Below are 16,831 nucleotides of genomic sequence, written 5' to 3' on the forward strand. Positions count from 1 at the left end.
GAGATCTGGCATCCTCTTCTGTATACATAATAAATAAATAAATCTTTAAAAAAATTTATTTCACAGCACCTATGAGTCCAGGTTAGTTGATTCTGTGGGTTTTCTTGTGGTGTTCTTCACCCTTCTGGCTCCTACAATGCCTCCTCCCCTTCTTTTGCAGGATTTGCTGAGTTCTGCTTACTGTTTGGCTGTGGAATTCTACATTTGTTTCCATCAGAATTCTCAACAGAAGAATCTCAAATTGTCAAGAAGCACTTGAAGAAATGTTCAACATCCTTAGCCATCAGGAAAATACAAATCAAAAGGACTCTGAGATTCCATCTTACACTTGTCAGAATGGCTAAAAATCAAAAACACTAGTGATAGCTCATGTTGGCAAGGATGTGGAACAAGGGAAAACACTACTCCATTGCCGGTGGGAGTGCAAACTTGTACAGCTACTTTGGAAATCAATATGGCAGATTCTCGAGATCCAGCCATACTCCACTCCTGGGCATATACCAAAGGACACTCCATCCTAGCACAAAGACACTTGCTCAACTATGTAGCTTTATTTGTAATATCCAGAAACTGGAAACAACCTAGGAAATGTTCTTCAACTGAAGACTGGATAAAGAAAATGTAGTACATTTACACAATGGAGTATTACTCAGCTGTTAAAAAAAGTCACATCATGAAATTTGCAGGCAAATGGATGGAACTAGAAAAAAATCATCCTGAGTGAGGGAAGACAAACATGGTATGTATTCACTTATAAGTAGATATTAGCTGAAAGTAAAGGATAATCATGCTACAATCCACACAGATAGGCTAAATAACAAGGAGGGCTCTGCCAGTGTCTTTAAGGTGTGACTATCCTGGCTTCTGAGAAACAGAATTTGGGGACTCTAAACAGACTTCTGAGACTCCCCAGAAAGGAACAATGACAGAATGAGTGGAAGGCAGACATAATAGGAACCTTCCTTTACAGTTAAAGCCAAATTTCAAATACTTTAATAAATATAAATCATATGTATATTTCCTTAGTTTGGGAGGTACAAATTATATGCTTATTCCAAGTTATCTATAAAAATCTAATCTAATCTTAATGTTCAAAACTTTTCCCATAAAAATATGTCAAAATTCACAGAAAATTTTTAATAAATTCAAATTTCACTTTTCAGTTTGACACTATATGATCCCATATTGATGTGGTTACTGTATTTCTGATTATCATTCCAGAATTTTACTTTATTTCTACATATTTATCATGAATAATCTGGTGTGCTGATTTGTGATATGTGGGGTAATGATCAGTTTATGGTAATTAGCCTATCTATCTGTCATCTTAACATTTTACCCCCCTTCTGTTTTGTGCTTTATGTTCTTCAGCTTTATTGTATCATTTACAGTTTAAACACTTCTTCAGTGAATTCTTTATATATTAATTGCACAAAATAATGCATTTTATTGTGATATTTTTATGTATCTGATATAACATACTTTGATCGTAGCCACCACCCATAGTCTATCCTAGCCATCTTCATGAATTCCTCTGATCCCTTTTTCTTTCTTAATAGTACCTTGCTTTCTTTTATGTCATTGTTCCTATAAACTTTACATACTGAAGTGAAAATTTTAATATGTGTCAATCTTCCATTATTCAGCCCATGTTCCTGAGAACCACAGGTTTTCACTCTTCTTCACTTCTTTACTGTCCTTGCCCATTGTAACCAGAGCTGTAATACACACAGATGTACAGATACGTCTACTGTGTGCTGCCTTTGATTCCTTCAGGACTATACATGGGAGTAGTACAGCTGGATTACATCTAAGGATGCTTAATATTTTTCATGTATTGTTACTTTATTGCATTTATTTAAAAGTTTTTATTATATTTATTTACTTATTTATTTGTGTGCATTGTTTGTGTGTATGTGCACATGTGGAAGTCAGTAGACAACTTGTAGCATTTGGTTTTCTCCTACTGTATGGGTTCTGGGGACCAAAATCAGGTCCTCAGGCTTGACAGCAAGCACCTTTACCCACTAAGCCATTATGCGAATCTTTTATACTTTTCTTTTTTTGAGGATATCTGCTTAGTTCAATTGCCCATTAATTAATTGGATTACTTGTTCTTTTACATTTAATTTTTGAGAATCTTTATGCATTATGCATATTAATCCCTCATCAAAAGAACAGCTACAAAGCCCATTCTGCAGGCTGTCTCTTTACCATACTAATTGTTCTATTTTCTGTGCATAAATTTGATGCAAATACCATTTGTCAGTTTTTGCTGATATTTGCTGAGCTACTGGGCTCATTGTCTATGCCTGTCTGTCAAGACAGTGTCTCATTTTTCGTAGGCTAGCTTCAAACCCCTGTACGTAGCCAAGGATGGCCTTCAACTAATACTGAGAATCATAGGTGTGAGCTTCCATGTCGAGTCAATGTAGTGTTAGGGAAGGAAACATGGGCTTAGTGCATTTAAGGCAGGCACTCTACTGAGTCACACCCAGCTCTGCTTATGCCTGTATCTTTAAGTGTTTCCCTATGTTTTCAACTACAAGTTTCAAGACTTACCATGAGTTAATTTGACAGGGCAAGACACAGATCTAGTTTCATTCTCCAATATATGGAGAATATTTAGGTTTCCCAGCCCTGTTATTAGAGGCTGTCATTTCTACAGTGTAATTTTGGAGCATTTGTTAGAAACCAGTGGCTGTACCTGAATGGATTTATGTCTGGGACTTTTATTTATTCAGTTTGTCTACATGCCTATTTCTGTGCTGTGTACATGCTGTTTTATTTAGCATGGCTTTGTAGTGTAATTAGGAAACAGGTATTGTAATTCTAACATTACTCTTAGTTTAAGAATCCTTTATCTATTCTATCTTTTGGACTTCCATGGGAATTTTAGGATTGCATTTCAGTTATGTAGAGAATGTTAATGGAATGTTGCTGAAGGCTGCATTGAGTTCAGAGACTGCTCTTGACAATGAGGTCATTTTAACAATATTAATTCTTCTAACCATGAAGATGGAGCATCTCTCTAGTGTCTTTGATTTCTTTCTTAGTGTTGTCTATTTTTCATTGTAGAAATTGTTCACCTCCTTGGCTAGGTTTATTCCTAGGTATTATAGATTTAGGTTATTGTGAACAAACTGTATTCCTAGTTCCTTTTTTAGAACGTCTGTTATGTTGTACAGAAAAGCTACTAATTTTTCTATCTTGATTTTGTATCTTGTTACTTTGCTGAAATTGTTTATCAAATGTAAGTCCTTTAGGATCTTTTCATATAGGAGTATATTGACTGATAACAGGGATAATTTGAATCCTCCCTTTCCTATGTATATCCCTTTAATTGCTCTTTTTGTGCCTAACTGCTCTGGCTAGGAGTGTAAACATTATATTAAACAAGAGTGGTGAAAGTTGACATTAGAGCCTTATTCTTGACTTCATATGAATGATTTCAGATTTTCTCTATGCAATAGAATGTTGACTATACATCTATCATACACAGCCTTTATTTCATTGATGTATATTCTTTCTATTCCTAGCTTTTTATAAGCTTTCATCATGAAAGGCTATTGAATTTTGTCAAAGGCTTTTTAAAGCATCTATTGAGATTATCATGCAATCCCCTCCTTCTGTTCATGTGCCATATTACATTTGTAGATTTGTACATGTTGAATAATCCTTACATCTCTAGAATGAGACCAACTCCATCATGGGCTATGATCTTTTTAACAGCTAATGACGGTTTTATTGAATATTTGAAATCTATGTTCATCAAGGATACTGGTCTATGCCATTGTTTTTGTTACATCCTTATCCAGTTTTGGTATGAGAACAATATTTGCTCCATATGATGAGTCTTCCAGAATTCTTTGCCTTTCTATTTTATAAAATAGCATGAAGGACATCAATGTTACTTGACTTCTAAGGGTCTGGTCCAGGGCTTCTCATTGATGGAGGACTTTACTACTTCAGCCCCATTGTTAGCACCTGATCTATATGGTTATATGCCATTTTGGTTTGATCTTAGAGGATCACATTTACTCAGAAATTTGTTCAATTCATCTAGATTTTTCAATTGATTGGAATATTATTTAAAAATAATTCCTAACCAACCTCTGGGTTTCAGTGGTATTTTTCATTAAATTTTTTATTTTATGTATATGAAAAGTTTGCCTCCATGCATGTCTATGTACCACATACATGCCTGGTATCTATGAAGGCTATCATATGGCATCTGATGTCCTAGAACTGGAGTTATAGACAGTTGTGAGGCATCACGCTGATGTGGGGAATTGAATTCTGGCCCACCAGAAGAACAGCAAATGTTTTTAGCAATCTCTCCAGTCACACTATCTGTTTGATGAACTCCTCTTTTATCCTGGTTTTATTAACTTGGGCCTTTGTTCTTTTGGTGAATTTGGCTAAGGGTTCATCCTTTGCTTCTCTTTGTTTACTGGTTCTTTGTGCTATTCTTTTAATTTCCGTTTCATTCATTTGTGAGCTAATCTTTACCAATTCTTTTCCTTACTGGTTTTAGGTTTGGCTTGTTTTCATTTTTCTAAGATCTCTAGATACATCAATAGATTATCTGAGATCTCTCAGATTCTCTTTAAAAATGTAGCCATTTATAGATACACATTTCTCTCTTAGGACTGTCTTAATTGTATCCTGAAGTTTCTGGTATGCTATGTTCTTGTTTTCATTTAATTCTAGGAATTTTTCATTTTCCTCTTTATTTCTTCAATGGCCTATTTATCATTCAAAATATATTGTTCAGCCACCATTTGTTTGTGTAATTTCTGTAATTGCTATAGCTGTTAGTTTTCTAGTTTCATTCAAATATGATCAAATAAGTTACTGATAACAATAAGTTACTTCGATTTGCTTGCACTTGTTCAAACTTGTTTATATCCTACAATATAATCTGCTTGGTGAAAGTTCCATTAGTTTCAAAGAAGAATGTGTACTCTGCACCTATTGGATTGAGTATTTTGTGGATGTCTAGCAAGTTCACTAGATCTATAATGTAAGTCAGCTCTGATATCATTGTTTTTGTTCTGTCCCAATGACCAATATACTGTTGAGAGTGGATACTGAAATTTTCTACTATTGTTGTATGAGAGTATATCTTTCTCTTTAGGTCCAGTTATGTTTTTTACGGATTTGGTACATATATATTTACAGTCATCATGCTCTCTTTAGTGAATTACTCCATTTGTCAATATGTAATAACCTTATTTCCTCTTCTGACTGATTTTGTCCTGAATTACTTTTTATCATGTATTTGTATAGCTATTTCTGTTTGCTTTGAGTTTTCATTTGCCTGGAACATTATTTTCTATTCTTTCATTTTCAGTCAATACATGGAATGTCCCACAAGATGGGTTTCTTGCAGACAGTAAAGAGTTGGGTCTTTTTTTAAAAAAAATCTAAACAGATACTCCTCATCTTTTAATTGGATATTTAAGACAATTACACTTAGTGTTATTATTGGAAAGTATTTACTAGTTCTTGGCATTTTTCTTGCTCTCCTAATGTTTGATTCTTTCCTACTTCTTTTAATTTGCTTACCTATTGTTCTAATTGAATTTATTCTTGCCCATGCTCTCATAATGTGTTTATCTTCCTCTTCTATGTGTAAGATTCTGTATCATCTGAAATTCTGACTCAGTCATCACAAGTAACTTTAGTTTATGACTAGAACTGTACATAAATTTCTAAATGGTCTTAATAATAGAAAACATGGAGCCACATATAGGGGTGAAAACCTGGGAGAGATCAGAGGAATAGGAACAGCCACATGCTAACCTCACCTCACCAACTCCACAGTTTCCAAAAGTGAGATACTTCCTGTCCACCCATTCCTATATGCCTTGCTGTTCTGCCATCTGATTCACCCTCTCTGTCCAGCTACATCACCTCCTTGTCCTGCCCAGCTCTGTTACTTCCTGTGTGTCTGTATAGACCTCCAGACCTCCATGGTTAACTAGAGTTAGAATTTAAGGTGTGTGCCACCACGGTTCCCAGTGTGTTCCCAGTATGGCCTTGAACTCACATAGATCCACACAGATCCCTGCTTTCCAAGTGATAGGATTAAAGGCATGTGCTAAAATTGCATGCCTTTTGTGTTTACTTATAATGGATGGTTTTTTCCTCTGATCTCCAGGCAAGCTTTATTTATTAGAGCACAAATAAAATATCACCACATAGAAGGTCTTTGTTTCCTTTGCATCCTGAAGGATAATTTTGCCAGATATAATAAAGTAGGTTGAGTTAATTTTTGTAGAGTTTGAAATACATTATGCTATATCTTCCTGACCTCTGGAGTTTCTTCTTGGATATCTGCTATTACTCTAACATGCTGCCTTTATAAGCAACCTGGCAATTGTCACCTGTTTGTACTCTTGGCATTCTAAGTGTAATATGTCATGGGGAGGTTCTTTTTCTGGTCATATCTCTTTGGTGTTCTTAATGCTTTCTGTGTCTGGATGTACATATGTTGCCCCCAACTTGGGAAATTTTATGCTATCATTTCACTGAACGGATTTTCTATGTCATTATTCTGTATCTCTACATCTGAGTTTATGCCGAGATTCCTAAGCTTGTCTTTTAATCATATCTCAAAGTTCTTTCATGTTCTGTTTATACTTTATTTTTACTGTAATGCTATCTAAATGTTCTAATTCATAAATCTTCCTTCAAGCCTTGATATTCTTCCCCTTGATCCAGTCATTGGTGAAGCTTTTAACTCAGCCTTTTATTTGACTTATTGAACTTTCATTTCTAAGATTTTTACTTGATTTTTCCAGGATCTCTCTTTACTGAATTGCTCTTTCATATCCTAAATTGTCTTACTTCATTTAGCTGTCTATTTATATTTTCTCTGTGTGTACATACATGTAGAGTCTAGAGAACAGCCTTGGGTGCTATTCCTTGGGTATTGCCCACATTTCTTTCTCTTCCTCCTCCTCCTATTCCTCCTTTTTTTAAAGATAGGGTCTCTCATTGGCCTAGAACTTGCCAAGTAAGCTTGGCTGGTTGGCTGAAGAGTGACCCCCCCCCCCCAGGGAACCATCTGTCTCTATTTCCTAATGTTTGGATCACAAGCAAAAGACACCATGCCTGGCTTCTTTCCTTCCTTTGTTCCTTCATTCCTTCGTTCCTTTCTTCTTTCCTTCCTTCCTTCCTTCCTTCCTTCCTTCCTTCCTTCCTTCCTTTCTAATGTGAGTTCTGGGTACTGAACTCAAATTCTTGTGCTTGCAAGGCATTTTATTAATTGAACTATTCTCCTAGCCATCTCCCTAGCCCCATCATATTCTTCTTGAGTTTGTTGATTTTTAAGTTCATGTTATAAATTCTTTATGCAATAGTTTATCCATGTCAGTATCATTTAATTGCAATATTATGGACAATCAACAATGTAGTGTAGTAGGGGTCATGTTGCCTTGCTTTTTCATATTTCCTATATTTCTACATTGATATTTTCACACTGGGATTAAGCCATTGTGTGGGAGTTTTAATCTTTTCAAAATTTTTAAATTAGAGTATTTGCCATAGTTCAGTGGGATTAAGTCACAGCTGGACTGGAGTTTGTCACAGCTGGGCTGGGGTGAGCTCAGCCATAACCTCCCCTTAAAATGCTTGAGGTACTAAGCTCAATTAGCAGTGCCACTCAGAAGAAGCACATGAACTGTAGTAACATCATAATATAGTAACAAATCAAATATGAATACAACACCAATAACAATAAAGGAGAGGGGGCAAAGATAGCATAGAATGAATAAAAAGGTGCTAGTTAATAAAGAGTAAAGATAGGGAGGGAATGAAGAATATAGAAAGGAAAAAGTGAAAGGTGGATGAGAAAGGAGAAGAGAGAATAGTCACTTAAAGATGTAAAAATGAAAAAATAGAAAAAGAAAATAAAACATCAAAGGGAAAAGAAGACAAGAGGAAATGATCCAATTAAAGGTGTTTTTAAAGGGAGATGGAAATAATTTAAGGCTGGAAGAATATTAAAATTAAATTGTGAAAGCAAGAAATAAGAGAAAAACATTAGGCATAAATATTCAAAGTAAGCAGGTATGGTCCAAAAGTCTCAATAATTACAAAAAAAATCCCACTGGTTCTCTTTCTAACATTGAATTCAAGTATATGTTATAGGAGATATGAAAATTCTGTTTGTGCTGAAGAGACCTTTCTAGAATCTTGGGCTGTGTACTCTTTGGGCAGCACATATAGGCTAAGTTCCATTTGTCTTTTCATTCTTTATTTTGGGGAATACCACTATAATCCATTCAACTGTCCTGGCTGGGGTGAAAAATAATCCATAGTTACCTTTCATTTTATTTCATCTGTACATTCCCAGGAATGAAGAGTATCTAAGGAGTTGCAACCATCCACATTAAATGGGGACAGTAGTGGGTCCCACATGGCACCCTCATCCTTCTGACTGGTGTTCTGAAACTTAGTATTCACATATAATTACTTGCAATGGCTCAGTCTGAGCCTGCCCCAGCTTCCTTAATCAAGTTCCCAAATAAATGGCCTTAGAGGGCAAGGGACCTTTGTTCCCTTTTGTGTCTCCATCTAGCTTCCTACTACAAAGAGCTCTCAATGATTCTGACTCAAAGTATTTCTCCCTTAGCCATACTAGACCTATTGGCCATCATTCACCAGATCAGTTTATGACTATAAGTTCCTGTTTATGACTATAAGTTCCTGGAGATGGAGAAAATATAGAAACCTTTGACTCCCCAGGCAGTAAGCTCAGACAGGACCTTAAAAATGGCTTCCTAATGCTCCAGGGATGCTGTATCAAAAGAAGGACTTTTCCAGGGCCAGTATGCAAAGTACAAGTCCACAATAATGACTTAAATGATTAGTCTGCATTTCTGGGTTTTATTTTGTTTTGTTTTAGATTTATTTCATGCATATGTGTCTTTTGCCTGCCTATATGTGCACTATGTGTGTGCCTGGTGCCTGCAGAGCCAGAAGAGTATGTTAGATCTCCAGGAACTAATGTTACAGGCAGCTGTGAGCCACCATATGGGCTCTAGAAAGCAAGCCTGGATCCTCCGTAAGAGCAGCAAGTGCATTTAGACTTTTTGCCTTCATTTCTGCACAGTGAAGAGGCCAGCGGTAACTGCATTTTGTGAGTTTCTCTCTTTTTCTTTCTTTACCTCTATCCCCACCCTCTATCAAACTGCTGGTTCTGGGACACTCTTTTCTGCTCTCTGTTGCACTCACTTCCCAAAGTCTTGAGTTTTCTCAAGCCTGTTTACAGCTCCCTGCCACCTTCCCACCACCCACTTCAAAGGGTGGCTGCTCTTCTGCTGGAGTGACTCTTCCTGGCAAAGAAGTGGCATTCACCATGTGCTTCTGATTCCCATCTTGGAGCCTCCCTAGCACTCCTGTAAACAAGATCATGCCATCTGCAACTGGGCACTGGGACTTGCTCCCTTCTGTTTGGGGTGCCATTAGCTTTCTTCTCTTCCCTGGGTGCTCTGGCTAGGGCTTCCAGTACCACTTCAGCCGAAGTGGGCACCCTTGTCTTGCTCCAGATCATAGAACATTGTCTGAATTTCCTTGTTTGGTGTATTTTCACATATGGCCTTTATCATGTTGGAGGCACTCCTACTATATTTAACTTGGTAAGAGGTTTTTCATCACAAAACTATGTTAATTTTTATTGAATTATTTTTCTGCATCTATTAAATGATTGTTTTGTTATGTGATTGATAACTTTCGTATCATGCATCATACTTACTGAACGGTATGTATTGAACAATTCTTCTATCACTGGGATGAATCCCTGATATGGTGAAAGATCTTTGTAAAGTGCTGTTGATTTAGTTTCCTACTATTTAGTTGATTTTTTTTCATCTAATTTCATCAGGGATTTGGCCTGTGGCTCTTCTTTTTTACTGAACCCTAGTTATTTTGAGTATTAGGCAAAGGCTTGCCTCCAAGAATAAGTCTGGAAGGATTTCCTCACCTTCCATTGTTAAATTTTTGTGAAGTGTAGACGTAGATTTCAAAATCTGATGTTTCTTGATTGCTGTTCTCTCTGGATGACCTGCTCATTGATGAAAGTAGAGCTATAAGGTGCCTACCCTTACCGTACCACAGTGTCTCTCCTTCTTTTGGTCTGTTGATGCTTGTTTTATATATCAATGTGCTCCAATGTTTGCTGAGTGCATGCACACTTACAATTACTAGAGCATGCTCTGCTGACTTATTACTACTGACTACCTTTGTCAGGTTTTTTGTTTTTTTGTTTGTTTTGTTTTTTCTTTTCAAGACAGGGTTTCTCTGTGTAGTTTTGGTGCCTGTCCTGGATCTCACTCTGTAGCCCAGGCTGGCCTTGAACTCACAGAGATCCACCTGGCTCTGCCTCCTGAATGCTGGGATTAAAGGCGTGCGCCACCACCTCCCAGCTATACCTTTGTCGTTTTTACAGTTTTGACTTGCAGTCTATTTTACCTCACGGAACTCTGGCCACTCCTGCTCTTTAGTTTCCATCTATGCGGTTCAATTTGTGTGGGTGGGTCCTTACTGAAGCAAGCCTCTTGCGTATATTTGGATCCGTGTGTGTGTGTGTGTGTGTGTGTGTGTGTGTGTGTGTGTGTGTGTGTGTTTTAGTTCAATGTGCCATAGGCCTTTTAGTCGGAGAACTTAATTTACTTACATTCAAGGTAACTTGGTAGAAGAAACTTCTGCCATTTTATTGCTAGATTTCTACCGTTTTATAGACTCTCTGCATCTTTCTTCCTCGATCAGCTACTTCTTTTGCAGTTAAGTGATTTTTCTGTATCACTACACTTTAGTTCTTTCTTAATTTTGTATTTATTATAGGTTTGTATTCTGTGGTTACTGTGGGCCTTAGCAAACACATCTGCTACAGCTTGGATTTGACATGTTCCCTGCAGTCTTACTTGTTTGAACACTTGGTCCTTGGGTGCTGGTACTGTTCTAGGAAGTTTCTGGGCCTTTAGGACGTAGGCCCCATGGCTAAAGCAGGCTATTGAAGGAGGGGCCTTGAGAGTTTGATCCCCTCTGGTTTGGGTCCAGCTCTGTCTACTGCCTATGGGCTGCCATGATCTGACCTGGTTCCATTGTGAGCAGCGAAGTACCTCAGCTGCTCTGCCTCCCTGCTGTGATAGGCTGCATCCCTGAACCAGGGACAAAAGAGGCCTCCATTTACTTCTGGTGTTTCTGTCAGGTAGCTGTGTAAAGCAGTAAGAAAAGTGACTCACAAAATATCTTACAGTTACAACAGGTTATTTTAAACAAGTAACAACTTTAACATCAATCACTAAAAAAAAAAAAAAAAAACAAAAAACAAAAAACAAAAAAAAAAACACCCTACATTTTAACTCTATTCCCCCCTCCCTGTTCTGAATCTCTGATGTCTCTATTTACATCTCTTTGATATCAGTTATTGTAACTATCTGTGCTTTGTCTTTTAACATTCCCATCTGGAATATAAGTGGTGTATCATACAATCCTGGTGTGGAGGGCTGGTTGGCTGGTTGGCTGGTTGGGTTTTTCAGGTGTGGGGCTATGTGGACTTTGACCTGTGAGTTTTGCATCTTCAGATACTTTTGTGTTCCACATTAGTGTCCTTTTAATTTGAAGACTTCCCTTTGGCATTTTTGCTAGATGTGTCTTAACTGATGTTAATGAACTCCCTCGGCTTTCTTTTGTCTAAGAGAGTCACCTCTCTCCCTCATTTCCAAATTATAGCTTTTCCAAGTATGGCATTCTGAGTTGGTACTTTTCCCTTTCAGCATTTTGACAATGTCACCCTGTCTCTGCTGGCCTGCGGGCTTCTGTGATTGTATGATATGACTTCTTCCCTATGCTCCTCTTAGGGATTCTGCTTTGTCATGATATCAGGCAGTGTCTTTTTGTGTGACATGGGGAGCTGCTCTTTGGGTTCTTTCTGAGTACAGGTATGTGAACTTCCTTTGACTGAATGTTGGCTTTTTCCTCAGATTATGGAAAATTCTTCTCAATACTTTAAAAATTATTTTTGAGACAGAGTCTCACTATGTAAACCTAGCTGTCCTGAAACTTGATAATGTAGACCAGGCTGACCTTGAACTCACAGAGTGCAACCATCAATCACACTTGTCCTCATCCTAAATTTCTTTAAATATGCTTTTTGGCTCTATTTCTCTCCTTACTTTCTTTAATTCCTATTATACATAGATTAAGTCTCTTGATGGGTAGCCCACAACTCCTATAAGCTTTCTTTATACCTCTCTCTCTCTCTCTCTCTCTAATACTGGACTGACCAGTTTCAAATGTTCTGTCTTCAGTATCACTGTTGCTCATTCTGAGCTGTTAAAGCTTCTATTGAATTTTCACTTGGCTCATTATGTCATTAATCCATTGTTTAGATTCTCGCTCTCCCTCTCTCCCTCTCTCCCTCTCATTCTCTGCTGTTCCTTCTTTTCTTTCTTGATTGCTTTTGCAAAAATGTTTGTTTTGTTCATTCGTTATTTTCAAATTTCATTTTTTCATCTGTATATTCTTGGGTTCAGTGAACTTTTAAGAGATTCTGTGAATTCTCTTTTTTGATATGACATACTTCTCCCTCTCTTCTGCGTCCACTGTGGAGGCTGTGATGATATACTGTCTCTGTGGTTTTGTTTTTGTTTTTGTTTTGAGACAGGGTTTCTCTATGTAGCACTGGCTGTCCTGGAAATCACCCTGTAGACCAGGCTGGCCTTGAACTTGGAGATTAGCCTGTGGCTGCCTCCGAAGTGCTGGGATTAGAGGTGTGCACCACCACTGCCTGGAGAGCTTTAGAGACAGCAGCCTTCACTGCTTGTGTTATAATGGTGGCTCAGAGATCACTTTCGAGATCTCTAGATGGCTAGGCTGCTGCCTTTGCACTGGTTTTGTTCTGCTTTCTGGCAAGACAATCGCTTGTGCTCTGTATTTAGGCTGAGCTGCTGGGTGGCAACTACCACTAATCCACTAATCCACTAATCCACTAATCCACAGCGTGCACTTCTGGCCACTGTGGTAGTCTTGTTTCTCCTTTGGTGAGTCTGAAGGTGGCTTTTGGAGTCATGGGAAATACTGTTTAAACTCTCAGGTGTGAGCACCAGCACCTGTTAATAGCTGTAATTCACAGTCTTGGTAGTGCTCCTCTCTTTGCAGCCACAGAAAGAACTGTTAAATCCCCAGGTGCAGCAAACCAGTTCCTGGTTATCAATTAAATAGCTTTGGTCTGAGCCCACTCAAAGAAGGGTCTGGAGTGGTCTTTGTGGTCAGATGACACTGTTTATGCACACGGAATTCACTGGAAGGGCTTTCCTGTCACTGGGCATACTTGGACTATGGAGAGGGGCTATGGTAGAGGCTGGCCTTCTAGGGAAGTAAGGTTGGAAGAATGCCTACCTCCTCTAGGACCCATCCCAGCTTTGCCAGTAGGTTACGTCATTACCTGGAGTGATGACAAACTGCCACCGCTGACAGACATAAGCTTCTGCTCCAGCACGGCACTGGTCTCTTCAGTAGGCTCAGTTCTTTTCTAGTTTTTCTCTGGCTGCCATTTTCCTCTAAGCTCCCCATGAACTGAGAATGGAGGGGGCTTCCCTGCAGTGTTTCCAAATGCCAGGGAAGTGGTTGCTTTCCTGCTTCTCTCTTCCCCCTGGAAAGACCTTGGATCCTAAGGACTTCTCTCTGGGAGGACAGTGTGCCTCCTGAGAGAGGAGGAGGGCCATGTGGTCTTAAGAGGACCATTTTTCTTACCCTATCAATGGAGGTGGAGGTTTTTGGGCGGGGGGTGGGGGGGTGTTTGGTTGGTTGTTTTTGTTTGTTTGTTTGTTTGGTTGGTTGGTTGGTTGGTTGGTTTTGTTGTTGTTGTTGTTCAGTTCTGAGGAAAATAGAGGTGATCAGTCTTGATCCCATGCTTTGGGAATCCCGGTGAGGTCATTCCACTCATCGCACTGAGTTCAGGACTTCCACACTCTGCTACTTATTGTAAATACAAATTTGAAAAACTGGAAGTAATTTTTAGCATAAACTTTGGCACAATTAGGAAAATAGTATAATTACTTGCAAAAGTCAATGAAATACATGAGAAATCTGTCTCTTTTAAAGGGCAACAAACTTCAGAAAAAAATCCCGTGTTAAATTCCTCCCAAGATATCACAGACTAGCCTAAGCAAGGGAAAGTTCCTTAGAAGACACTGAAGGCAAAATGCTGTGCACATTGCAGCTACTGAAGCCCTGCAACCAGCAAGCTCTCTATCCATCCTGGGCGGCTGCTACTGTGGCCCAGCCCTTGCTCATTGAAGTGAGCCCTGAGTGCAGAACAGCTGTTCTTGCTAAAATGACTAAAGTCCTGGCATAGATGACAACATTCACATTCTAATCCCTTTCTTCCTTAGCTGAAGTAGCCAAGAGCAGAACAGATCACACACATTAGCTTGTGATTTGCAGGCGGTCTGGGACAGAGAAGAAAGCATGACAGAGCAATGAGAAGGAGATGGAGTGCCTTTGACCCACATAGGAAGTCTATGTCACATTCACCGATAAACACAGATACAACCCCACACCACAGAACATCTGTGCAGTGTGTATATTTGTATATGTGTACATATAGGAGCATGTGTATATGTATTATATACACATGCACACATACTATATATATGGGTGTATATATATATAATTATGTGTATGTATATGCTACTATGTCAGCCAACAGAAAATCTTCAAACTGTGTTCAACAAAAAGAAATGTAAACATGAGTTTTAGGATGTAATTTTTAAGGAGAATATAAAATACACATTGTGGTAAGCAACACAGGAGTTGTTGTCAGATGAGACAGGAAGGGAATCAATAAGCTATGTTTACAGTATTGTAAAAGTGTGATTTTTTTTTTTCACACAATCTAAGTCTCTATGTTAAGCTTCTTATCCTGCATTTACTGTCCAGCAGACACAGAACTTCCCAGCCAGGAGGTCACTCTCCCAGGCCCCTTTTGCAAGATTCTGTCAGGAATCTTGGCTAGGAGTGGGGCCAGCAGGACTGCACATTCCTGGGCATGGGTCAGAGCTCGCCCAGACAGTCCCCCTTGTGCTCTGCCTATCTGCTGCTACAGGGAACTAGAAAGCAACAACCAATTCAGAAATCTAGACTATCTTGAGCACAGGATGCAGAGTTTAAGTAAGAGCTAGGAAACAGACAGAGGAGAGAGAACCCAAACAGAAAAAACTTATACTAACATATATAAAAAATAGGCACGGGGTTGTCTGGGCAAACCATCTGGATATCCAGTTAACAGACTATAATCTAGAATCAAAATGCTAACAAAACTGTTTCCACAGACATGAAACTGTTCAGATCTAATCAGGTAATACAACAAATCTATATAACTTGGGTTTTTAATGAAACAGTACACAAATAACTGTATAATGTAATAATTCATTTTGCATATAATGAATAAACCAATTTTAAATTCTATAGCTGGATAGAGTACAAAACTTATTAATTTGGAGCCATGGGTCAAATCTGGCATACCATCTGTTTCATCAGAAAAGGCTTAGCTGGAATGAAGTCATGTTCACTCGTTGCTATCTGCGGCAGTGTCCAGGCTGTACCATCAGAGCTGAGTAGTTATGACAGAGGCTAATAGGGCCCCAAAGCCTATAGTACTTAGTACAGACTGAGTGTCCTTCATCTCAAATTTCTGGATGTTCAGATTAGGGAAGCTCAATCTGCATGCATTCTTTCACAGAGAAAAGTCAGCAGCCACACTCTGAATAGACCCTGATCCTAAATATGAGACCCTGCTGCTAAATCACATGGCTTAGAAGGCAGAAGGACCTCACCTGCTGAATAATGCAGGCCTTTGTTACCAACTAACAGTGAAATGATGGATCCGCAAAAGAGGTCCCCAGTGCGTGACAGTGCTGAGCAGTGGAGCCTGCCACGGTGGTTCTTCCTACCTGTTTTGTTGTCTTTGCAACTGGACTATCATTGACATCGAGGACCTTTTCCCTCATTTGGCTACTTTTCAACTTTCCTGTCTCAGGACGCTTAGTCTTCTCATCTGTCTTGGTGTCCTCATCACTTTCTGGGTTATTTTTCCATTCTTTCATCATTTCTAATACATTGGTTGGTCTCACTGAAGAAAATGTATTGCCCTAATATTAAAAACAAATGTTTGTGTTATAAACAGTTCAGATAATTGAAAGGTTCTTAAACATCTTACTAATATATTCTCCCCAAATCAGCAATTGTTATACAGAAAAATTATAAAGCTGAGCAAGTAGCAAAACTCTGGTGTCTGTTGGAGCACACTCCCTATTCTACAGTGGCTAACTACCACATGGCATCACTTATGATGTGGACAGGGTTAGAGGAAACCACTCTCAAGTCATAAAGGAATAAATGTAGCCTGCTGGTGCCAAGGTTATAACATGACAATTCTGTGGCAGCCAAGACCTCCTTTGCACTGTTCTTAGGAAACTGGTAAGACACTACCCAAAAGCTAGGGGTCCAACACTGAGGGTGAGTCTACACAACACCAAATGTCTAGGAAAAACACCCACACTCAGGTACTTAGGTAAACAGTATGTCAAAGAATATAGATCATGAATTTGAAAGCTCTTGCCTGGAATATTTCTATATAATGTGGCCATTTGACTATAATTGACTCAGTGTGCTGTTTTTATCCCAGCTATGACCATATCAAATCAAACTTGGCCATTATACACTATTTTCCAAATATCCCATCTAATGTGCCAAGACACACAGATGTAAGCTCAAATGGCTCCTGCTTGACTTAAATATATTTTTTATCCTAATT

General features: G+C 38.6%; 1 protein-coding gene across 1 annotated transcript in view; it reads right to left on the reverse strand.

Moving 5' to 3' along the window:
• Stk33 (serine/threonine kinase 33) overlaps nt 1–16,831 on the reverse strand; it is a 69,930-nt gene that overhangs the window by 16,335 nt on the left and 36,764 nt on the right. The window contains exons 11-12 of the mRNA XM_036171465.1: nt 16,042–16,166; nt 15,969–15,993 (exon numbers count right to left, since the gene is read on the reverse strand). Of these exons, the coding sequence (XP_036027358.1) occupies nt 15,969–15,993; nt 16,042–16,166 (150 nt within the window). The remainder of the gene's footprint in view (nt 1–15,968; nt 15,994–16,041; nt 16,167–16,831) is intronic.

Source organism: Onychomys torridus, chromosome 1, assembly GCF_903995425.1.
Source record: "Onychomys torridus chromosome 1, mOncTor1.1, whole genome shotgun sequence".
Classification (NCBI taxonomy): Eukaryota; Metazoa; Chordata; class Mammalia; order Rodentia; family Cricetidae; genus Onychomys; species Onychomys torridus.